Source organism: Herpailurus yagouaroundi, unplaced genomic scaffold (assembly GCF_014898765.1).
Source record: "Herpailurus yagouaroundi ecotype Mexico unplaced genomic scaffold, PumYag 186, whole genome shotgun sequence".
Lineage (NCBI taxonomy): Eukaryota > Metazoa > Chordata > Mammalia > Carnivora > Felidae > Herpailurus > Herpailurus yagouaroundi.
Genome location: NW_024412417.1, coordinates 6,938,101 through 6,963,220, shown reverse-complemented (window position 1 = coordinate 6,963,220; position 25,120 = coordinate 6,938,101). Strand labels below are relative to the sequence as shown.

General features: G+C 37.3%; 1 protein-coding gene across 6 annotated transcripts in view; it reads right to left on the bottom strand.

Moving 5' to 3' along the window:
* Positions 1-25,120, bottom strand: part of DPY19L4 (dpy-19 like 4) — a 68,791-nt gene that overhangs the window by 8,773 nt on the left and 34,898 nt on the right. For 5 of the 6 annotated variants that reach the window (XM_040494007.1, XM_040494009.1, XM_040494010.1 and 2 more), the window contains 9 exons: positions 24,524-24,655; positions 24,329-24,427; positions 23,820-23,893; positions 17,915-18,073; positions 17,143-17,262; positions 11,140-11,260; positions 8,577-8,633; positions 6,802-6,884; positions 2,746-2,878 (listed from right to left, as the gene is read on the bottom strand). In XM_040494007.1, the coding sequence (XP_040349941.1) occupies positions 2,746-2,878; positions 6,802-6,884; positions 8,577-8,633; positions 11,140-11,260; positions 17,143-17,262; positions 17,915-18,073; positions 23,820-23,893; positions 24,329-24,427; positions 24,524-24,655 (978 nt within the window). The remainder of the gene's footprint in view (positions 1-2,745; positions 2,879-6,801; positions 6,885-8,576; positions 8,634-11,139; positions 11,261-17,142; positions 17,263-17,914; positions 18,074-23,819; positions 23,894-24,328; positions 24,428-24,523; positions 24,656-25,120) is intronic. The other variant, XM_040494008.1, reaches the window with a different exon arrangement.

Genomic DNA, 25,120 nt, shown 5'->3' with positions numbered 1-25,120 from the left:
GGCAACAAAAGCAAAAATAAACAAGTGGGACTACATCAAACTAAAAAACTTCTGCACAGCAAAGAAAACCATCAACAAAATGAAGAGGCAACCTACTGAATGGGAGAAAAAAAAATCTGATTAAAAAGTGGGCAAAATATCTAAATAGACATTGTTCCAAAATAGACATACAGATGGCAAACAGGTACATGAAAGGTGCTCAACATCATTCATCATCACAGAGATGCAAATCAAAACCATAAAGAGATATCACCTCACAGCTGTTAGAATGGGTACTATCAAAAAGGCAAGAAATGAGAAATGCTGGCGAGAATGTGGAGAAAAGGGAACCCTCGTACTGGGGATGGGAAGGTAAAGTGATACAGCCACTGTGGAAAACAGTATGAAGTGTTCATCAAAAACTTAAAAATGAAACTACCATATCATCCAAAAATTCCACTTCTGGGTATTTATCCAAAGGAAATGGAAACACTAATTCAAAGAGATATATGCACATCCATGTTTACTGCAGCATTATTTATAAAAGCCAACATATGGAAACAACCTGAATGTCCATCAGTGGATGAATAGATAAAATGTAGTATATGTGTGTGTGTGTATTTATAAATAGGAAATTATTCAGCCATAAGAAAGAATGAAATCTTGCCATTTGCAACAATATGGATGACCTTGGGATGCCTCGCTGGCTCAGTCAGAACATGTGTCTCTTGATCTTGGGGGTATGAATCCGGGCCCCAGACTGGGTGTAGAGATTAGTACTTAAATAAATAAAGCTTAAACACACACACACACACACACACACACACACACACACACACACACACAAAACATGGATGGACCTTGAGGATATTATACTAAGTGAAGTAAGTCACACAGAAGGACAAATACTGTAGGATCTCACTTATATGTGGAATCTGAAAGCAAAACCAAAACCAACCAAACTCACAGATACAGAGAACAGACTGGTGGTTGCCAGAGGTGGGGGTGGGAGGTGGGTAAAATGGGTGAAGGGAGTCAAAAGCTACAAACTTCCAGTTATAAAATGTATGTCATAGAGACCTAATGTAGAGCATAGTGACATAGTTAGTAACACCGTACTGCACATTTAAAAGGTGCTAAGAAAGTAGATCTTAAAAGTTCTCATCATGAGAAAAAATTTTTTATAGCTATGTATGTTGATGGATGTTAACTGGACTTAATGTGGTAATCAATTTGTAATATATACAAATATCAAATCATTACATCGTACACATGAAATTAATATAATGTTATATGTCAATTACACCTCAATTATTTATTATTTATTTATTGTAAAAATTTTTTAATCATATTTTTTAAGGTTTTTTTATTTTGAGAGAGAGTGAGAGAGCAGGGGAGGGGCATGGAGAGAGGGGGACAGAGGATCTGAAGTAGCTCTGTGCTGACAGAGAGTCCAATGTGGGGCCTGAACTTACAAACTGTGAAATCATGGCCTGAGCTGAGTCAGACACTTAACTGACTCAACCACTCAGGCACATCTATACCTCAATTTTTTAAAAAAGGCATTGTGTGGGGTGCCTGGGTGACTCAGTCGGTTAAACATCTGACATCAGCTTAGGTGCTTAGGTCATGATCTCATGGTGTGTGAGTTCGAGCCCTGCATGGGGGACTGCGCTGACAGTTCAGAGCCTGGAGCCTGCTTCAGATTCTGTGTCTCCTTCTTTCTCTGCCCCTCCCCCACTCATGCTCTGTCTCTCTCTGTTCTCAGAAATGAATAAACATTAAAAAAAAATTTTTTTAAATAAAACAGGAATTGTGGAAATACAAAAAAAAAGGGGGGGGTGGGTCCTGGCTGGCTCAGTTGGTAAAGCATATGACTCTTGATCTCAGGGTTTTAAGTTTGAGCCCCAAGATAGGTGTAGAGATCAGAAGTGTTGAATCACTACATTGTACACTTTAAACTAACATTATACCGTATGTTAACTAACTGGAATTTAAATAAAAACTTAAAAAATAATCTTTAAAAAAAAGGAAAACAAACTTGTTCAAGGTCACAGAGCTAGCACATGGCAGGAGTAGCATTTGAATCCAGGTATTCTAATTCCAGAGTCGTCTTCTTACAGTTTAAATTCTATATTGCTATATTACCTCCTTAGCTTACAGCATACTTAAAAACTACATAAAATTCTCTCAAACTGAAAAACAGAATATTTGGAATTTAGGTTCAGTTGGTCACTGCTTCCAGATATGAAGTTAACATTTACATCTGGACCAGTCAAAATAATACATTCTATTGTATTATTAGATATTGTAATGTTATACTAAGTTATTAATAACAGCCCATACTGAAAAATAAACCACAGTGAGACAGAACTTTAGCTTGGAAATACAAAGTGTATCAAGACATTCACTGACAGTCTGCCTGCCTTCGGTAATTTGATTGAGAACAATCGTATTTTCCAAAGAATGTTTCTCTTTGTGAAATATTACATATGAGTTCCCTTGAAACTTTGTGGAAAATTAAATGTTTCTCCTAGAAACTTATCAATACCATTCATAAAATAAAGAACTTAGTATTTTAATTTTGGCTCTCCTCTTGGTTAAATACATTACACAGCTTTTCAAAGACTAAAGCTAATAATCAACTCTTTCTAAAATTGTTTGGATTTTCCTAGCTAACCAGGAACACATGCATCATTACAGAGCTATACTAAAATAGAAGAGGGATGTTTAAAAGATTTAAATGTGTAATCTAAAATGCCTTACATTTTCATTTCTCTTGAGAAGATCATCATCATTGTAAAGAGGTAAGCTGGTCACCATCCATCCCGTGCATAATTTAATCGCACCCATTAACTGTGGACTCCCTGCAAACACAGCTGCAACTGGAGCTTGCCTTCTGTAAAGAAACATAAAGATTTACACACTGAAAAGGTAAGTGTACTATTTAGATCAATGATTTATGTCAACTCTGAAACAGCAGGCAACCAATCATGTATTGTATACTTGAATTTCTATATCAGCATTTGTTTCATTGATGAATTCAAAAAAATAAGCACCTACTAAGTGCCAGGAACTATTTTGAATGCTGAAAATATGGAAAAAAAATTTTAAGTTTTATTTTCATTTTTAAATTTATTTTGAGAGAGTGAGAAAGAACTTGAGAGCAAGTGGGGGTGAGGCAGAGAGACAGGAAGAGAGAGAATCCCAAGCAGACTCCATGCTGTCTGTGCAGAGCCTGACATGGGGCTCAATCCCATGAACCATGAGATCATGACCTGAGCCAAAATGAAGAGTCAGGATGCTTAAATGAGTGAGCCACCCAGGTGCCCTAATACAGAAAAAAAATTTAAAGGAGGGGTGGAGACAAGGTCCCTGGCATTTCTTTTTTTTTTAATTAAAACAAAAAAAAATTTTTTTAATGTTTACTTATTTTTGAGAGAGTGATAGATAATGAGCTGGGGAGGGGCAGAGAGAGGGAGACACAGAATCTGAAGCAGATTCCAAGCTCTGAGTTGTCAGCACAAAACTTGATGCGGGGCTCAAACCCATGAGATCATGACCTGAGCCAAAGTCAGACACTTAACTGACTGAGCCACCCAGGCACCCCAAGGTTCCTGGCTTTTGAGAGAGATGGGAGGGATATAGGCCAGGTGGTAATACTACTACTAAAAAATAATGCAGGGTATATATAATGACAGGAATTTACTACTTTATATAGTGTAATCAATTCAATGGTGAGTGTGAATTCTCAAATTTATCCTTCTGAAAATATTAACCACCACAACCCAAATCTTTCCCAATCCATCCATCTCCTGCTTCTTCCCTACCTTTACCATGTACCTGTCTGCAGATAACACATGTAGGACTTCTCCACTTTGAACGATGATCCAAAGCCCCAGAAAGATGCCACTTACAAGACTAGGAAACCTAAAAGCAGATCCCAAAGGGTTGCTCCAATGTCTTCACTAACCAATCCAACCAATTCAACATTCAGCATCCACTTACTACACGCTAGAGTCAATGCCAAGCTCTGGAAATAAAAGATGGCACACAGCCACTGTCTTCAGGGAGCACCCAGTAATGGGGAAACAAACATGAAACAGGATAATTATACCACAGTAATATATATAACTGCCTGATGTCCAATGTCCAATGTTCAAGCCCCTATGCTTAAAAATAATGTGATAAATCACACACCCAGATTTAACTTCATCTTTTGTTAATGACAGTGCAAAGCTATACAGTCAGTGTCCTACAATGGTAATCACAATTCACAAAAAATATTAATAGGCAATAAAGGTGATCTAAAGAAAACAATTTTTATACATATGAAATGTGTATTTACAGTAACAAAACCTTGTAATAACACCAATTCTCATTTCTATAAACCTATTCCTCATTTATAGAAACATTTTTGTCCCCCCCCATATTTTCCTGTTTTTTGATAGTTTCATTTTTTCATGTTTTATTTTCTCCTTCTATGTCTTAAACATTTTTCAGTGTAGTTATTTCATAGTGTCTACCCACAGGGTAGACTAGTTGTAAAATGGCTGCAATGATTCTTACCTCATACCTATGCTCTCAGAGCAAACAGTGGTCCTGGTCATGTGACTCGCTTTGGCCAACAGAACAGAAACATAATGTGAGCAGAAACTTTTAAAATGTTTGACATTGAGATTCGTCCTCTCTTGCTACTCTTAAGAACTCTATAACCACTATCTTCTAAATGAGCCCAGGCTACCTGAGCTGGATGAGAGGCCTGTGGCCAAGTCAATTCCATTCCCCCAGCTGGTACCTACCCAACCTTTAGACATGTGAGAGAGGCCATGCCTGACCACTCAGTCCCAGAGCAGCTACCCCAGACCAGAAGACTCTTCCCCACCCCCTACTCACTGACTGCCAAAATAGTGAAAAATAAGAAATGTTTATTATTTGCAGCCACTGACTTTTGTGGTAGTCTATTATGCAGCAGAAACCAACTCACATAAATTTTATTATCAGAAATTTCTAGAGCTCTGGGGCACATGGCTGGCATAGTCAGAAGAGCATGTGACTCTTGATGTCAGGGTCATATTGGGTATAGAGTTTACTTCAGTAAGTAAGTAAATAAACTAAAAAAAAAAAAGAAAGAAAAAGAAAAATTGTTAGAGATCTAATTCTGTTGTTTATCACAAACAACAGCTGGTCTCACTGTGTTGGACCGTTTTGTCATGTGTTTTTTAATTTTAGAGCTCATCTTCATGAAGTCCTATTTGTGGAAACCTGTGTAGCCTGGGTTGAGAATATATCAGACACTCTAAACCACACAGGACCACTTTTTATGATGATTTTTTGACTGGGGGTTTCTTGGATTAGACAAGTATAATTTCAAACTGCAAACCCGTGTGAATTCAGATCCACTGCTGCAAATTCAGAGGAGAGACTTTTGTTTGACTAATAGCTGAGGCCAAGGAAGATATGCTTTCCCTACCACTGGATGGTTATTTTGTGGGTCTATTCTATCACTGATAGTGTAGTCCTCTGAGCGTCCCTTAGTCATATGTGTGTGTTGAGAGAGGGAAAACGGGGTCTCAATTGCAATTCCCTGTATCCATAGGCCAAAGACCATATCTTCTGTCCTGTGTGGGTTTTAACATACGCATGGCTATTAGGGGTGCCTGGATGGCTCAGTCAGTTGAGTGGCCGGCTTCGGTTCAGATTCATGATCTCACGGTCCGTGGGTTTGAGCCCTGGGTCAGGCTCTGAGCTGGCAGGTTGGAGCCTGGAACCTGCTTTGGATTCTGTGTCTCCCTCTCTCTCTGTTCCTTCCCTGCTCACATTCTGTCTCTCTCTCTCTCTCAAAAATAAATAAAGATTAAAAAATTTAAAAATAAATAAATAAAATAAAATATGTATGGCTATTAAAATTAAAATCTTAAATTTTGGTAAACTTTGTTAACAAGACTAGTAATCCACCACTTATCCAACCCAGGGTAAAAGAAACAACCTCTTGACTAAATAAAGGAATATTTGTTTCTTTACATTCTACATTTCTAGGTGTAGCACAGAAAGAGTCTCAAATCTCAAACTTATCAATGCTATATGTATTAGCTTTTTATTTCTTTAAGTAAGGGGCTTGAACTCACAATCCAGAGATCAAAAATCACATGCTTTTTTTAAGTTTATTTATTTATTTTTGAGAGAGAGAGTGCACACGCTTGTGAGCAGGGGAACAGCAGAGAGAGAATCCCAAGCAGGCTCTGTGCTGTCAGTGCAGAACCCAACACTGGGCTCAATCTCATGACCATGAGATATGAACTGAGCTGAAATCAAGAGTCAGACGCTTAACTGACTGAGCCACCCACGCGCCCTGAGTCACATGCTCTGACTGAGCTAGCCAGGTGCCCCTGAATGCTACTTTCTTTTTTTTTTTTAAGTTTATTTTTGAGACAGAGAGCGAACGTGCACACATGAACAGGGGAGGGGCAGAAAGAGGGAGCCAGAGAATCCCAAGCAGGCTCCAAACTGTAAGCGCAGAGCCCAATAGCAGGGCTCAAACCCACAAACCATGAGATCATGACCGGAGCTGAAATCAAGAGTCAAATGCTTAACCATCTAAGCTACCCAGGTGACCTAATGCTGTATTTCCAATGGAGAGGAGTTCAATTAGAAAATCAGAATTATAAGTCAATTAAAAACTAAATATACCTAAAAGCATGGGGCAAAATTCTAAGTTTTATGAGAACAATTTGGAAAAGGATTAATTTATTTTTTCCCCTGAATTGATGAGATAGCATGCAACAATGGTTTAACAAAAGTGTTAAGCAGTTCAATTCTTACTTTATCCAGGTCATAAGTTCCACTGTATCTGGGTCATAAAATTCTTGTAGTTCCATTAGTTCTGTCATTAATCTTGGAAAAAACTAAAATGCAAAACAAAATTCCCAAAACTATGTATAAGTATCCAAAAAGTTCAAAACTGCTCCAGAGTATTTACTACGAGACTAACGTAAGACAAACAATATTATAACATCATTCTCATGGAAAAAATATCATGGATCTTTTTACTTTCTTTCAGTGAGCTGCTCATTCTTCTCAGTCCAAATAATCTAAATAATCTATTTTATGGTTAATTTACTGCCTAGACTCAATAAATAATTTTATCATTACCAAACAATCATCAGTTTCATCTTTCAGGAACACACAATTAATTTAACAGGTTTATTGGCAATTAGTTTCATGTTATACTACAATAAACTAAAGAATTTATATTATTTTATAAATATTCAAATTTTGGAGTTGCCAAAACACTTTTTTTAATTCCAGTGTAGTTAACATACAACATTATATTCCTTTCAGGTGTACAATATACTGATTAAACAATTACCTATATTACTCAGTGCTCATCAAGATAAGTGCGTGTGTATTATACATATAATATATATATTTATATATGTAATATACACACACACACCATATCTTCTTTAGCCATTCATATATCAATGGACAATTCCCTATATTACTCAATTAATTCCCTGTATTACTCAGTGCTCATCAAGATAAGTGTGTGTGTATATTATACATATATATTATTATATATAATATATACACACATGCCATATCTTCTTTAGCCATTCATCTATCAATGGACACTTAGGCTGTTTCCATAATTTAGCTATTGTAAATAATGCTACAATAAACATAGGGGTGCATGTATCACTCTGAATTAGTGTTTTTGTATTCTTTGGGTAAATATCTGGTAGTGCAATTGCTGGATCATAAAGTAGTTCTATTTTTAATTATTTGAGGAACCTCTATACTGTCTTCCACAGTGGCTGTACAATTTGCATTCCCACAAACAGTGCATGAGTGTGTCTATTTCTCCATATCCTCACTAACACTTGGTTTTTTATTTTTGGTTTTTTAGGTTTTTTTTTAATGTTTATTCATTTTTGAAAGACAGAGAGACAGAACACAAGCAGGGGTGGGGCAGAGAGAGAGGGGGACACACAATCTGAAGCAGGCTCCAGGCTCTGAGCTGTCAACACAGAGCCCGATGCGGGGCTCGAACTCACGAACCGCGAGATCATTACCTGAGCTGAAGTCAAACGCCCAAACTGACAGAGCTACCCAAGTGCCCCCCCAAACTGCTTTTTAATATTATCACCTATTTATTCAGTAATGGCCTTTGCCAATTATAAACTGAATTAGTAACAGAATTAGACTGTAGAAAACTGAGCGGCGCCTGGGTTTATAGGACTGAGCCCTGCGATGGGCCCCCCACTAAAGGCGTGGAGCTTGCTTGGGATTCTCTCTCTCCGTCTCCCCTATTCGCACACACATGCACATGCTCTCTCTCAAAATACATAAACATTTAAATATAAATAAATAAATAAATAAATAAATAAATAAGGAAACCACAGAAAATTGCATCATGTGGCATTCTAAAAACGTTTTAACTCTTGTATTGTGTTCCTAATGATAAAAAATTAGGCATACTAAGAATATCACACTTTATTTGGTTAGAATAGTATCTCAATATAAATATGCTACACACATGTAAATTTATCACTACCTTGTAAAGTACATTTTCATAATATAAAAACCTTTCTTACCTCTTTCCATAAGCTGAGACCTATTATAGTGGGCACAGCCATGCTCAGAATAAGAGCCTAAAATATTAAAACAAAAATGATTGTGGATACATTTCAGAATGTACTGGAGGTACTAGACATTGACTCCATGATCAATCACAGATTCTTAGAGTTATAAAATTTCAGAGAAACTGAAGTCAATGTGGAACCTAGGTTCACAGAGTGAAATGGGTGAAGATTAACGAATTTAAGACATATTAAGCAGGAGATAAAGTGAGACATACATATTTACTATATAAATTTAAGACAGAACAGAAAAAAGGTAACACTTATGGTAGTATTTCAAATAATAAATCAATATTTGACAATTCTGCCAGGAATTTAAGTTATGAACAGCTTAAAAGGACACTGCACCATGCTACCTAAAAAGCTAGCAACAAAAAGGCAATGAATTAACACAAGAAAAACACCAGTACATATCAATATACAAGTATGCTAAAACAAGAACATATAAATTCCTCTGGAAAAAGACCAGCAAAACACAACATGACTATTACTAAAGATAATTATTCATCATCCCTTTGCCAAAACCTGTTCTTCCTATTGTCCTATGTCTATAACCCTATTTTGGTAACCCTAAAATCCACAGTCACACAAACTAGAGAACTAGGAAATATCTATGATTTGTCTCTCCATACTGTTGAAGCACCAAGTCTCACTAACCTTCTTTTCTAATTTTTTTCACTCCAGTATAGCACAGTATTAAGTGAATAGACCCCAGAGTCAGAAAAACCTGGGTGTAAATCATGATTTCCACATTTATAAACTGTGTGATCTCAAGCAAGTTATTTAACCAGATTAACCCTTAGTTTCTTTGTCTATAAAATACAGACAATAAAACTTAGCTGTTAGGGCCTTTGTAAGCACTGAATAGCACATAAAGTATTTTATAAACAGTACCCGACACGTGGTGAACACTCAATATATTGAAGCTTTTATCACTTCCATTCACCATAGCCAGTACCTTACCTTCTTGGCTTGAATTTGTCACCCTCAAGTCTATCCTTCAAAGAATTATAAGTGTGAACTGAGAGAAAACAGAAGTCTGACTCTCTCACACTCAAACATTTCAATGATTTTTCTACTTCCTATAGGATAAGACCAAGTGTTACTGCATGATATTCAAAGGCCTTCATGACCTTACACGTCTTGAATTCCCCAATCTCATTTCTTGACCACTCTTATCTCACATTTTATGTGCCAAGAAAAGTAAATATATCATGCTTTTTCTTTGCCACTGCTTTTATTCCCTTTGATTGCAACATGTTCTTTGCCTATCTATGTTTATTCCTTCTACCATGAATGCCCATCCTTTCTTTCCCATCCATCCAAGTAATAATTCATCTTTCAAATTTCAGATTGAAAAGTCTTTGAATCCCTAACAAGACTGAATTAAGTAGCCCTACTCTGTGTTCTAACAGTACCCTGTCAATACTTCTTATTATTTTTATGAATAGGAGACTGTAATCTACCTGATGAAATTAATTTGCATTGCAAGCTCACTGCACATAGCAGGCACAGTGAAAATGTTGTATTCACACTGAAAACATACAATAGTTTGCCTGGGTGGCTCAGTTGGTTAAGCAGTTAAGTGTCCCACTCCTGATTTTAGTTCAGGTCATGATCTCACAATTTGTGGAATTAAGCCCCACATTGGGCTCTATGCTGACAGTGCAAAGCCTCCTTGGGATTCTCTCTCTCCCTCTCTCTGCCCCTCTCCTGCTCGTTCTCTCTCTCTCAAAATTAAATTAAAAAAACAAAACCAAAAAAAAATTTTTGTTTAAACAACAAAAAAGAAAACACATAATAGTTCCATATCAAATCAAGAATGATATTATAAAAATTCTTTTTTTAATTTTATTTTTTAATGTTTCATTATTTATTTTTGAGAGACAGAGCACAAACAGGGGAAGGGCAGAGAGAGAGGGAGACACAGAATCCGAAGCAGTCTCCAGGCTCTGAGCTGCAAGCACAGAGCCTGACTGGGGGCCCAAACTCACAAACGAGGAGATCATGACCTGAGCTGAAGTCAGATGCCCAGCCGCTCAAAATTAGTTCTTTTTTAATAAATTTTTTAAAAGTTTATTTATTTTGAGAGAGAGAAAGAGTGCACGCAAGCAGGGGAGGGGCAGAGAGAGAGAGAGGGAGAGAGACAGAATACCAAGCATGTTCCACACTGGCGGCACAAAGCCCAACGTGGGGCTTGATCTCATAAACCGTGACGTCATGACCTGAACTGAATGAAACCAAGAGTCACACACTCAACCAACTGAACCACCCAGGTGCCCCTAAAAATTAATTCTTGATAGCCTCTAACATTATTGATTCACTTGTATTTTTACCTTCTATTTTACTTATCTGCATTTAAATCAGAAATTCTAAAAAAATTTTTTCCCCGGGATCTCTTTTTCACTTGAAACTCATAATATCCTTTACTCACACCATTTCAATTGTATTCAATGTAGTTTCCATTTGTATAATTGAAAGAGAAACAACTACTTAACACAAAATAACAATGACTCACCAGTAACACTGGGTGTACTGTTCGTAATCGAAGCCACTTGAAAAGTGTCATCCAAAGTTCAGGAGAACATACACCAAATGCTGCTAACATGCATACATAAGGAGTCCAGAGGTATTTCAAGCTAGAAAAGAATGGGAGTCACATATCAGATATCCCATGAACATCATTACTATCTAATTTCTCTATCTTTTTTTTAAAGATTTTATTTTTTTAAGTAATTTCTGCACCCAATGTGGGGTTCAAACTCATAACCCCAAGATCATTAGTCACATGCTCCACTGACTGAGCCAGCCAGGCAACCCGATTTCTCTTTTCTCAGTTCTTTCCTACTACCCATGAAAATACCACATGTTAAGGGAAAATGAAAAGCTTAGCCTCTAACTTTCAGCAACAGATTGTTATTCATTTCTTAAATAATCAAGAAAACATGCAGGTTACTAAAATGAGGATGAAATAAGAGCAATAATATAGATGAGAGTGTAGTAAGATTGTACTCTTGGAGAAAATATAAACTGCTATACTTTTCCAGAAGGCAATTTGGCAAAATATATAAAAAATTTTTTTTAAGTTTTTAGTTTCAGTTTGTTTCATGTTTATTTATTTTTGAGAGGGAGAGAGCGAGCATGCAAGCAGGGGAGGGGCAGAAAGAAAAAGAGAGAGAGAATCCCAAGCAGGCTCCACACTGCCAGTGCAGAGCCCGACAACAGGCTTGAACCCACGAACTGCAAGACATGACTTGAGCTGAAATCAAGAGTTGGACGCTTAACCGACTGAGCCACCCAGGCACCCCAAAACCTAGACAAATTTTAAGTACTCCAAGACAACCCCATTTCTAGTAAATTAGTCAACAGATATATTAGTATATGTATATAAAGATACAAAGGTTTTAACTGCAGTATGTTGTTTTAGTAGAAAAAAACTAGAAACCTGTCCTTCAGTAGGTATTAAATAGTTATGAAAAATATAAAAGCAAAATGTAAAATTGCAGGTACTATACTGCTACCCTAGCTTTTTGGCGATTTAAAAAAATGTAGGGGGGGGGCGCCTGGGTGGCGCAGTCGGTTAAGCGTCCGACTTCAGCCAGGTCACGATCTCGCGGTCCGTGGGTTCGAGCCCCGCGTCGGGCTCTGGGCTGATGGCTCAGAGCCTGGAGCCTGTTTCCGATTCTGTGTCTCCCTCTCTCTCTGCCACTCCCCCGTTCATGCTCTGTCTCTCTCTGTCCCAAAAATAAATAAACGTTGAAAAAAAAAATAAAAAAATGTAGGGGAACCCGGCTGGCTCAGTTGGTGGAGCATGCAGCTCTTAATCTCAGCGTTGTAAGTTTGAGCCCCATGTTGGGTATAGAGATTATTTAAAAATTAAATCTTAAGAAAAATGAAAACTGACTTGGACTTTGACAGAAGTAGTGTATGTGTATATAGAATACATATTGCTAAGACAAAGGAACTGTATTAGTTTCCTCTGGTCAACCAATATTTCCTCCTAATTACCCCCATTCCTGCTATTCTTCAAGTCACCCAGAATCAAAACTAGAGTCTGGTTTAGAACTCGAGGAGACACCATTCACATTGAATTATATGTACATAACATTCCCTGGAACACCAACTTCCTGCTCTAGAGATTAGACCACTATGTCCAGTCCAATGATTTCTCTGCATCTATCTCTTCCTTACCATTTTATTGCAACAGCCTGATAATTAACATCTCTACCTTTTGTTGTTTTTTAGTAATCTCTATATCCTATGTGGGGCTTGAACTTAAAACCCCAAGAACAAGAGTTGAATACTCTTCCCACTGAGCCAGCCAGGTGCCCTAACATCTCTACCTTTAGACTCTCCTTCAACCAAATGCCAGATGAACCTTCTTCAAACATAATTACAGGACACTTTTTGTTATAGTCTCTAGTGGTTCCCCAGAATCTACTGAAATAAATGAAAACTCATCTAAATTTCAGGGCCCTCAAAAATATGGTGTTGATGCACCTTTTCAGTTTTTCTCCTAGGACTTCCCTAAATATGATTAGTATTCTAGCCAGAGTTTGCATAACAATCTCAAGTGTTCCATTCCATAATGCACAGAAGTTTCTCCTTCTTGATACAAGCCCATCCATCCTCGTCTAGTGCTGCCTTAGGCTCTGATTCCCTTTATAGCCAGACCCCTTGAGGTCCATGCTTACCACTTCTTCCTGCCTTCTACTCTCTGATTATGTACTCCTTTAAAAACTCCTTTAACTTCTGAGTTGTAACTCCTCCTAAAGTCCCTCTGCCACAGTCCCTACTGCTACTTACTCAGTTTCCAATTCCCAAATATTTTAGTTTTGGCCCCTTTCCTCCATCTCTATGGCTACTCTTTTCTAAATTCTATTATGACACCTTCTTAACCAGCCTGTCTTCCTTTAATCTTGTTTTCCTCAATTATTGCTGCCAGAGAGATCTTACTAAAAACAAATCTGATATAACATTTTTGTTTATTTATTTCTGACAGAGAGAGAGAGAGAGAGAGAGAAAGAGAGAGAGAGAGAATCCCAAGCAGGCTCTGCACTGTCATTGCAGAGTGCAATGTGGGGCTTGAACCCACAAACTGTGAGATCATGACCTGAGTTGAAACTAGGCATTGGATGCTTAACCAACTGAGCCACCCTGTTGGTCAGCACCCCTGACATTTATTCTATCCAGATTATTACACACACACACAAACACAAAAGAAAATGAACAGTCTGGCCAACCTCTATTTATCTCTGAAGGCTGTTGCCCCATTTAGGAAATTTTCCTTAAATTGACTTCCTCTGTCCACCCTCTACAACTGAGTTAGTACCTCTCCTCTTGAGTGATTAAAGCACCCTTTGTATACCTTTCTCATAGTACTTACTTTATTCTAACTCTTGGTTTACTTACTCTTTGAAGCAAAAGAGTAGATTTTGTATTTCTTTAATCCCTACTGCCTACTTAATAGAGTGCCTGGCACATTCTGGGTGACTATGCTTATTATTTGCATGAACAGGTGGTCACAGTATTATAGGCCTAGTGAATAAGTTAAAGAAGTAAAGATGAGTGAAAGAATAATGCATATTACATGTTCAAAAACAGGATCTTGAACTTAAAATGGTAGATCCAACAATGAAGAATGGTGAGGATAATAAAATGTTCTTCTGCAGAGAGAAATAAAACTGAGAGAGTACAAAGGGGGAAAAAGGTAACCCATGCACCAAAATTCTAGTACTACAAGGCAATGAGATGAGAATCAAAACATGAATCACTTAGAATATTCATGGTTTAACACATTTCTTCATCCTACTTACTAGGCATTATGGAATGCTAACTATTAGTGTGAACCACCATTCTCACTTAATGTTTCAGTAAAAGATTCCCATTGGTCAGGGGTTTGGCAGTCTGATAAAGTGTACGGATGACTTAAAAGAAAATGTTTTTTTTTTTTTTTTAAGTTTATTTATTTAAGAGAGAGCATGCATGTGTGCGAGCGGGGGAGAGGCAGAGACAGAGGGAGAGAGAATCCCAAGCAGGTTCCTTGCCATCAGCGTGGAGCCTAACGCAGGTCTCGAACCCGCAAACCGTGAAATCATGACCTGAGCCAAAATCAAGAGTCAGTCGGTTAACCAACTGAGTCTTCCAGATGCCCCAAGAAAATGTTTTTATTTATTTATTTTTAATGTTTATTTATTTTTGAGACAGGGAGAGACAGCATGAATGGGGAAGGGTCAGAGAGAGAGGGAGACACAGAATCCGAAACAGGTTCCAGGCTCTGAGCTGTCAGCACAGAGCCCGACGCGGGGCTCGAACTCACAGACCGCGAGATCATGACCTGAGCCGAAGTCGGACCCTTAACCGACTGAGCCACCCAGGCACCCCAAGAAAATGTTTTTAAATGCATAAAGTACATAGGTTTACAAAGGAAACCAATTATGCTGAAATATTGATATCAAATAATAAAAAGATTTATAATATAGCACATTTGTGCTTATTAAGATGTTAAATGCAGGCCCAATAATAACTGTAACTTTGAGGTTGTGATGTATATAGTATTTCAAGATAAAAAATTAATATAATACTTGAAAACAGCTAAGCTTTCTTTTTGGAAAAGCACCATGGGACTGTGATTCAGTATCTATATTCATAATTAGAGAAAATTTAACTTGAGAAATCTTATACTAGGATCAATACTTTTCATCTCTCCCTACTTCCCCTCTTATCCCTCTACCTCAGAATCTTAATGGCTCCTCTTCATGGCAGTGATTTATCTGATTTGTGTATTAAGAGGGAGAATTGAGCATATCCAGCTTAAACATTCTAGGCATCCATATTTTGTATCTTCCTTTTGCACGGTAGGTGTAGACAGGGGCATAAACTTACCAAGGCTCTACCCATTAAAGAGGGAAAGCCCAAAGTCTGAGGACTAAGGTCAATTTGGGGTGGCAAATAGTAGAAACCCTTTGTTCACACATGAAGAAGTGGTTTCCAATGCAACCTTTATAGAATCAGAATCATTCAGATGATTGAAATGTATTTCTCATATATTTGGTCTTTGTACAATCCCTGGCTCACAGCTCCTAAAATTCTTAGAATCTCCAAAGTGATGAAACTGGAAAGGTATCTTTTTTTATGTTAATGGTAACTTTTAGGAAGACACTCAAGGATGGCGCTGGTTGCCAGTGGAGCCAACCATGTGATTAGGGAGTTGGAACTCAGTCCCACTCCAAACCTCTGGGGAGGGAAAAGGGCCTAGCGGTTGAGTTCAATCACTAATGGCCAATAATTTAATCAATCATGCCTATGTGAGGCTTTTATAAAAACCCAAAAGGACAGGGTTTGGAGAGCTTCTGGGTTGGCGACCACAGGTAGACCTGGAGAGAGTGGTACACCTAGAGAGATAACGGGAGCTCCGGACCGCTTCCTACAAACATTGCCCTCTGCCGAGCTTCCATCTGGTTGTTCCTGAGTTACATCCTTTTATAATAAACTAGTGATCTAGTAAGTAAAATGTTTCTCTGAGTTCTGTGAACTGTTCTAGCAAGTTAATTGAACCTGAGGAGGGGGATCTAAGAACTTCTGATTTATAGCCAGTTGGTCAGAAGCACAGGTAATAACCTGGATTTGCAACTGGCACATGAAGTGGGTTGGGGGTAATCTTGAACTGTGGAATCTGATGCAACCTCTAGGTGGACAGTGCCAGAATTAAGTCAAAGTGTAGGACATTCAGTTGGTACCTGGACAATTGCTTGTTGTTACTGTGGGAAAAGCCCCTCCTCAAATTGAAATTGAGTATTCAAAATCATTTTATACCCATGTGTCTTATTTTTCATCTGAGTCCAAACTTTAAAGGGTATCATTTACTGAACTCTTAACCTCACAGCACGATTTACCTCTATTTCATTTAACAAAGTTGTAATTTTATTTTTGTGTGATTAATATCTGTCACCTCCATTAGGCCACAGTCACATAAGGTTAGAAACTGTATGTCCACTTTTGCTTACCAATGTACCTTCAGCACCTAGTACAATGCCTGGTCCTTGGAAAACATTCAATAGTTTTTGAACAAATGAGTGAATAAATAAATGTCAGTTCACTGTACTATAAGCACCTCTGTAAACTCCAGATAAATTAAGAAAGTTTGTAGATTTTGAGTTTTTATAGTTTCATAAATATATATATATATTTTTTTAAGTGTTTTTGTTTTTGTTTTGTTTTGTTTTGTTTTGAGAGAGAGTGCAAACAGGGTAGGGACAGAGAGAGAGAGAAAGAGAGAGAGACACACAGACAGACAGACAGAATCCCAAGCAGACTCCACAATGTCAGGGCAGAGCCCAATGCCAGGCTCAAACTCAGGAACCATGAGATCATGACCTGAGCCAAAATCTAGAGTCAGACACATAAACCAACTGAGCTACCCAGGCGTCCCTCATAAATATATTCTTGAAAGTATCCATTTATTACCATTAGAAAGGACAACTGATTGTAAAAACAAATAGCTCCAATAAATTACACTTACCCTTCTATAACCATTGCAAGAGAGCCCAATAAAATAGTATGAATCACATGATAAATTATTTCTGGCCTTCCTCCAATTCGTCCATCTTCAAGCGTAATAGTTTCTTTCAAGGACTTGCCACTACACAAAGGAAATGATTTTTACTATTGAAAAAACATTTTTAAATAATCAAAGGTCTTAAATTTTTTCAAAAAAAAAAAAAAAGAAATACAGGTGGTTCTTGAAATCTGAAAGTATATTCTGATAGTCAAATGCCTAACTTATATACATCTCCAAGTCCTTGAAAGGGCTTTTAAGAACCTGAAGAAACTGACTCAGTGAAGACTAAATATGAAAATTCAGGAAATATGACAAAAAAGATTTTTAGGTTCCTTTTCCAAGATTATCACTTAACTAGTTATTGCTTTCAGCCATGACAAAAATATTTTAAAATAGTCTTCATAATTTAAAATCACTTACATTACTAGCTTCATTTAGGTTACAAAAATTATTCTTACATTCAGTAAAAATATGACTAAATTAGTGAAGGAGTCTAACAGTTTAAATGAATATTATTCCTACATTAAATTTGTACATCATGTATTTAGATGTATAAACAAATTTGAATATTATCCGGTTAAGTTATAACGATCTTGTACATGTTCATAACAAGAGAATGGAACTAGAAACTCTAAAACAAATACACAAATATTGGAAGGATACTAAAAATTGATAGTTTACGTATTTCCATAAGGTATTAGTTAGCAATGTGATGATTCTCATAGGTACTTACTTAATTCTCCTAAAAATAACTTGCATCATAGAAAGAAAACAAATAATTAACACTAAAACATAGAAAGGTAATAAAGAAGACTGTGTCAATCGCAAAAAAAAATCTTGAGATGGTGCCTGCAGGGATTCTTGACACAGGAGCCAATTCATTGTAAAATTCCTTGAGAAAACAAAAAGCATGATGTTAAAATCACAGATGTTATAAACTACTGAACATAAAAGTATTATCTCAATAAAAACATAAAACACAAAACACATTTCCTAAATTCACTTGTAACAGTACCCTTTATAAATGAAGATAATAGCGTTAGTAACTCTTCTCAACAAATTGCCCTAATAAATGTAAAACTGCTGCTCTGTATTATCCAGTAATGTGACCATCTCTAGAATTCAATATGGTTTCAATAGAGTTTCACTTTCTATTTTTATCTGGAAACAACAAAAAATTCAGCTGTCCAACCCTTCCATCTGCAGTGCTCAACATGGTAGCTACTAGTTACAATGGGGCTATTAGCACTTGAAATGCGGCCAATGCAAATGGAGATCTACTTTAAGTATCCTGGATTTCAAACATAAAAGAAAATGAAAAAGGACAAAAGAATACAAAATAGCTCATTAGTAATTTTTATACTGTTTGCACATTAAAATATTTTAATAAATCAGATTAAATAAATTTATAATTAAAATAAAATTCCCTTGTTTCATTTTACCTTTTTTAAAATTTATTTTACTTCATTTAAATTTTTAACGTTTATTTATTTTTGAGAGAGAGCAAGAGTGTGAGCCGGGGAGGGGCAGAGAGAGGGAGACACAGAATCAGAAGCAGGCTCCAGGCTCTGAGCTGTCAGCACAGAGCCCGATGCGGGACTCGAACTCACAAACTGTGAGATCATGACCTGAGCTGAAGTTGGATGCTTAACCAACTGAGCCACCCAGTACCCCTCTTTTTACTTTTTTTAATTTTTTTTTTTTTAACGCTTATTCATTTTTGAGACAGAGAGAGACAGAGCATGAACGGGGGAAGGTCAGAGAGAGAGGGAGACACAGAATCTGAAACAGGCTCCAGGCTCTGAGCCATCAGCACAGAGCCCAACACGGGGCTCAAACACACGGACCGTGAGATCATGACCTGAGCCGAAGTCGGACGCCCAACCGACTGAGCCACCCAGGCGCCCCTCTTTTTACTTTTTTTAATGTGGCTCCTAGAAAATTACATATGTGACTCACATTATATTATTGGACAGTCCTGTTTTATATGGATAAATGTAATTCAACTAGGACCCATTTTGAAAAATATTTCTTTTAGGTTTATTTATTTTTGAGAGAGAGAGCATGCACACGAGTGCGTCGGGGAGGGACAGAGAGACAGGGAGACAGAGAATCCCAAGCAGGCTCCATGCTGTCAGCTCAGAATTGGACATGGAGCTCAAACTCATGAACCATGAGATCATGACCTGAGCTGAAATCAAGACTGGATGCTTAACCCACTGAGTCACCCAGGTGCCCCACGGGACTCATTTTAAGAGAGTAACCTAATTATTACGACAGAAGTCATAAGATTTAACACATAAACATTTCAAGCTATTAAGAATCAAGATAAACTTCTTTTGACTCTAAGCTAAATATGATTAACAAGGCTCCTGCTTATATATAGTTTTATCTGCATTCTCAACATCTGACCCATCTCCAACCACCATTTTATCCTTAATCCTAACCCTGGGAAAGGAGCTAAGAGATGGAGTGATCTTCGGGAGAGCTCATGGGTGGCCTGAGAATGCCTGCTTCACAAATCACTGGGTTTAGAATTAAAGGTCAAAGTTTCACAATGTGTCAAGCAGCAATACAACTGTATCAAATAGGCTGCTATCCAACTGTCTTGTATATATGATTGTATGATGAATTCATGTCTTTTTTATCTGCCTATTAAACGTACTAATTCTGTAAGATCCAATTCAAATTTCAATTTCATGAATATTCTTCCATGTCACCCAGTCTCAATCTTTCCTTCCCCATATTCCCATGGCACTTTACTTATCCTTCTATTATAGCACTTAATACAATTTGCTAGTTTAAGATTATAGTCATTTTTTAATAGCTCAGAATACCTGGCCTAGTATCGTGCACATCCAATATTTATTAACATTTCATTACTGGTTCTTGAAAGTCTGTCTCAACAGAAATGTTTCCTCAAAACCTCTTTGATCTTGGCCGCAGCAACGTCTTACTCAGCATGTCTCCAGAGGCAAGGGAAACAAAAGCAAAAATGAACTATTGGAACCTCATCAAAATAAAAAGCTTCTGCACAGCGAAGGAAACAATCAACAAAACTAAAAGGCAACCGACGGAATGGGAGAAGATATTTGCAAACGACATATCAGATAAAGGGTTAGTATCCAAAATCTATAAAGAAGTTATCAAACTCAACACCCAAAAAACAAATAAGCCAGTGAAGAAATGGGCAAAAGACATGAATAGACACTTCCTCAAAGAAGATATCCAGATGGCCAACCAACACACGAAAAAATCCTCAACATCGCTCATCATCAGGGAAATACAAATTAAAACCACAATGAGATACCACCTTACACCTGTCAGAATGGCTAATGTTAACAACTCAGGCAACAACAGATGTTGGATGTGGAGAAAGAGCATCTCTTTTGCACTGCTGGTGGGAATGCAAACTGGTGCAGCCACTCTGGAAAACAGTATCTAGGTTCATCAAAAAATTACAAATAGAACTACCCTATGACCCAGGAGTTGCTCTACTAGGTATTTATCCAAGGCATACAGGTATGCTGTTTCGAAGGGATACATGCACCCCCATGTTTATAGCAGCACTATCAACAATAGCCAAAGTATGGAAAGAGCACGAATGTCCATCGATGGATGAATGGATAAAGAAGATGTGGTTTATACATACAAGGAAGTATTACCTGGCAATTAAAAAGAATGAAATCTTGCCATTTGCAACTACATGGATGGAACTAAAAGGTATTAAGCGAAGCAAAATTAGTCAGAGAAAGTCAAGTATCATATGACTTTACTCATATGAGGACTTTAAGAGACAAAACAGATGAACATAAGGGAAGGGAAACAAAAATAATATAAAAACAGGGAGGGGGATAAAACAGATGAGACTCATAAATATAGAGAACAAACAGAGGGTTACTGGAGGGGTTGTGGGAAGGAGGATGGGCTAAATGGGTAAGGGGCATTAAGGAATCTACTCCCAAAATCATTGTTGCACTATACGCTAATTTGGACGTAAATTAAAAAAAATAAAATTAAAAAATATATATTAAAAAAAAAAAAAAAAGAAATGTTTCCTGACATTCTGGTGAACTACAAATCCTAATACCCAGTTGGCACATGTGAGTGTAAAGGCATTTACTATTTATACCACCCATGTTATTAACTGTACAAAAAGTACCAAGTGAGATGTCAATATTCTTTTTTTTTTTTTAATTTTTTTTTTTCAACGTTTATTTATTTTTGGGACAGAGAGAGACAGAGCATGAACGGGGGAGTGGCAGAGAGAGAGGGAGACACAGAATCGGAAACAGGCTCCAGGCTCTGAGCCATCAGCCCAGAGCCTGACGCAGGGCTCGAATTCAGGGACTGCGAGATCGTGACCTGGCTGAAGTCAGACGCTTAACCGACTGCGCCACCCAGGCGCCCTAAGATGTCAATATTCTTAAGGACAGAGACACTACCTTATTCTTTTTTTTCAACGTTTATTTATTTTTGGGACAGAGAGAGACAGAGCATGAACAGGGGAGGGGCAGAGAGAGAGGGAGACACAGAATCGGAAACAGGCTCCAGGCTCTGAGCCATCAGCCCAGAGTCCGACGCGGGGCTCGAACTCACGGACCGCAAGATTGTGACCTGGCTGAAGTCGGACGCTTAACCGACTGCGCCACCCAGGCGCCCCCATACCTTATTCTTAAAATACCTATTATATTACCCAGCGAAACAAATCTAGTACCTGACGTGCTGAAGAAAGGGGCGCTACATAACATCAACTAAGAAATGCTAGACAAAAGCAGCCCTTAATCCTATTTGTGAACTCTAGAGTTTTCCAAGGTTAAAGAAAAAGTCAGGGGAAAGGCTAGTCAATTATGGAGATCTATAACCAATTTTTCCTAATTGCCTGCTAAGTGTCAGGCCTATAAATATCCCTGAAAAAGACATGATCCCTGCCCTTACGGAGTATATGGCCTCTTACGGGATTTTACCTCAGTAGATATCCATACCTGACTTAACAAACTTCAGAAGATTTCTGAAGTGTTTAAACGATGTCAAAAGCTTTATTAACTGTGATATAACACACATGAAATTCCATGCACAGCATCTGAAATCCCATGTAATCACAGTGAATTATAAGGTTCTAAGGTATATTAGAAGAACTAGAAAAATGTGTAAATATTTTTTCTGTTATGCAAGTGGACTCCATCAGTGCATAAGTCATTTATTTCACTTTAGATTTAAAAAATGCATTTAACAAACAAAAGGTACATTATTCTTGAATTTAAAAGTCAGCTTCTGATCTAATCCACTATTATGATCTCATTTCTTTGCTATGAAATAAGTATCTTACTGCCCACCTCTTTTTGATGCAAACATTTTTAGTGGTTACAATTACATTGGTTCTTGGGGGGTCTGGATGGCTCAGTCGGTTAAGTGTCTGACTTCAGTCTAGGTCATGATCTCGCTGTTCCTGAGTTCAAGCCCCGCAGCTCAGAGCCTGGAGCCTGTTTCAGATTCTGTGTCTCCCTCTCTCTCTCTGCCCCTCCCCCACTCATGCTGTCTCTCTCTCTCTCTCTCTCTCTCTCACTCTCTCTCTTTCGCTCGCTCGCTCTCTCTCAAAAATAAACATTTAAAAAATTTTTTTTAATTATATTGGTTCTTTATTTTATATCTTTAATTTATTCTGACTTTAGACTGTATCATTGTTCTGCATTAAGAGAAAAAATACTCTCAAACGCTGTCACACTATTAGGGTTTAAGTACATCTAATTTATAAAACACCTAAATGAGATTTTTTTTTTAATGTTTTTATTTATTTTTGACACAGAGAGAGACAGAGCATGAGCAGGGGAGGGGCAGAGACAGAGAGGGAGACACAGAATCCAAAGCAGACTCCAGGCTCTGAGCTGTCAGCACAGAGCCTGACGTGGGGCTTGAACTCACAAACCGTGAGATCGTGACCTGATCTGAAATCGGACGCTTAACTGAGTCACCCAGGCACCCCTAAATGAGATTTTTTTTAATGAGAAAAAATATTAATATATTTCTCCTAGATATTGTAATTTTCCAAATTATTTATTTTCTAAGTGGTATGTAATTAAGTGTCTACTACCCCTTGGATTATTTTTGCTCTATATTTTCTAAGTGGTATAGAGTTAGACAAATTAAAAAAAAAATTTTTTTAATGTGTATTTTTGAGAAAGAGAGAGAGAAGGAGAGAGAGCACACGTGCATGGGGGGGTGGGGGGCGTGAAGAAAGACACAGGGAGACACAGAATCTGAAGCAGGCTCAGGCTCTGAGCTGTCAGCACAGAGCCTGATACAGGGCTTGTACTCAAGAGTCAGGAGATCATGACCTGAGCCAAAGTCACATGCTTAACCAACTGAGCCACCCAGGAGCCCCTACATAAATTTTTATATAATCTAAAACTTACTGGGGTGCCTGAGTGGCTCAGTCAATTTCAGCCGAAATTCCTAGTTTCGGCTCAGGTCATGTACTCACAATTTGTGGGTTTGAGCCCTGTGTCAGTGTCTGTGCTAATGGCACCAAGCCTGCCTGGGATTCTCTCTCTCTTCCTCTCTGCCCCTTCCTGACTTCTGCATGCACTCTCTCCCTCTCAAAATAAATAAACTTAAAAAAATTAATAAATAAAACTTACTTAGTCATATTTAATCCAAATTTTACTTCAAGGAATTTCAGCATGTGCCCATTTTCTTTGTGTGGGACAAACATCTGGAAGTAAAAAACACTAGTTACAACAAAGAACTATTAGCTATGCTCACAGCAATATGTTTCTGTCTAGAAATTGAAAACACAGCAAGACTATAAAACAAAAAATATGAATTAAAAAGGAATTAAATAATACATGCTATAACTATGAAGCAAGGAGACTTGACATACTCTTTTGAACACTTTTACTCATCTCAATATACTCCATACATTACTTAATATTTTAAATGAAATGGAAAATAAGGTGTATCTTTTAAGCGTATCTAGAAAAGAATCAGAATCCTATATTCTCATGAAAGAATGATCATTGTTCAACTTATAATTTTACTGTAAAAACTTTATTACCATGCTATGTAATCATGCTCATTAAAATTTAGCACCGTACTTTCATTATTCAACTTGCTCTTCTACGTGAATTTCAGACCCAGAGTTATTTACCTTCATTATAATATTCAGTGTCACTGTCAGAGTACACACCAAGTAAAAATTAATCACTTTCATTATTTTGGCTATAAAAGTTCCTTTTTTCACATTCAGCTGTGGGGAAAACAACCATGAACAAAGAAGTGAGGCATGAAAAATGAACAATTAAAAAATTTACCACAAGAATGATAAAAAGGCAATTCTTATTACCTGAAGGCACTTAGCAAGCATTAAGGCTACTACTAAACTTAATAGAGGAGACACCAATAAAGCTGAATTCTCAAACTGCAGTAAATATCCCAGAAAGAGAGAAAATATATAGATTTTATAAACTTCATGAACCTGTTGAAACAAAATAAGATGAATGAGAATAAAATGAATCTTACTGTACATCTTTTCATTGGTTTTGTGTAGAGTAGATTATACATAATTATTAGTATCCAATTATATTATTATAAATCAATTATAAAATAAATGCTCTACTATAATTTAGAATATATTATACAAATGTTTAATCTGTATTTTTATTTTTTTATTTTTTATTTATTTATTTTTTTTTATTTATATATGAAATTTATTGTCAAATTGATTTCCATACAACACCCAGTGCTCATCCCAAAAGGTGCCCTCCTCAATACCCATCACCCACCCTCTCCTCCCTCCCACCCCCCATCAACCCTCAGTTTGTTCTCAGTTCTCAACAGTCTCTTATGCTTTGGCTCTCTCCCACTCTAACCTCTTTTTTTTTTTTTTTCCTTCCCCTCCCCCATGGGTTCCTGTTAAGTTTCTCAGGATCCACATAAGAGT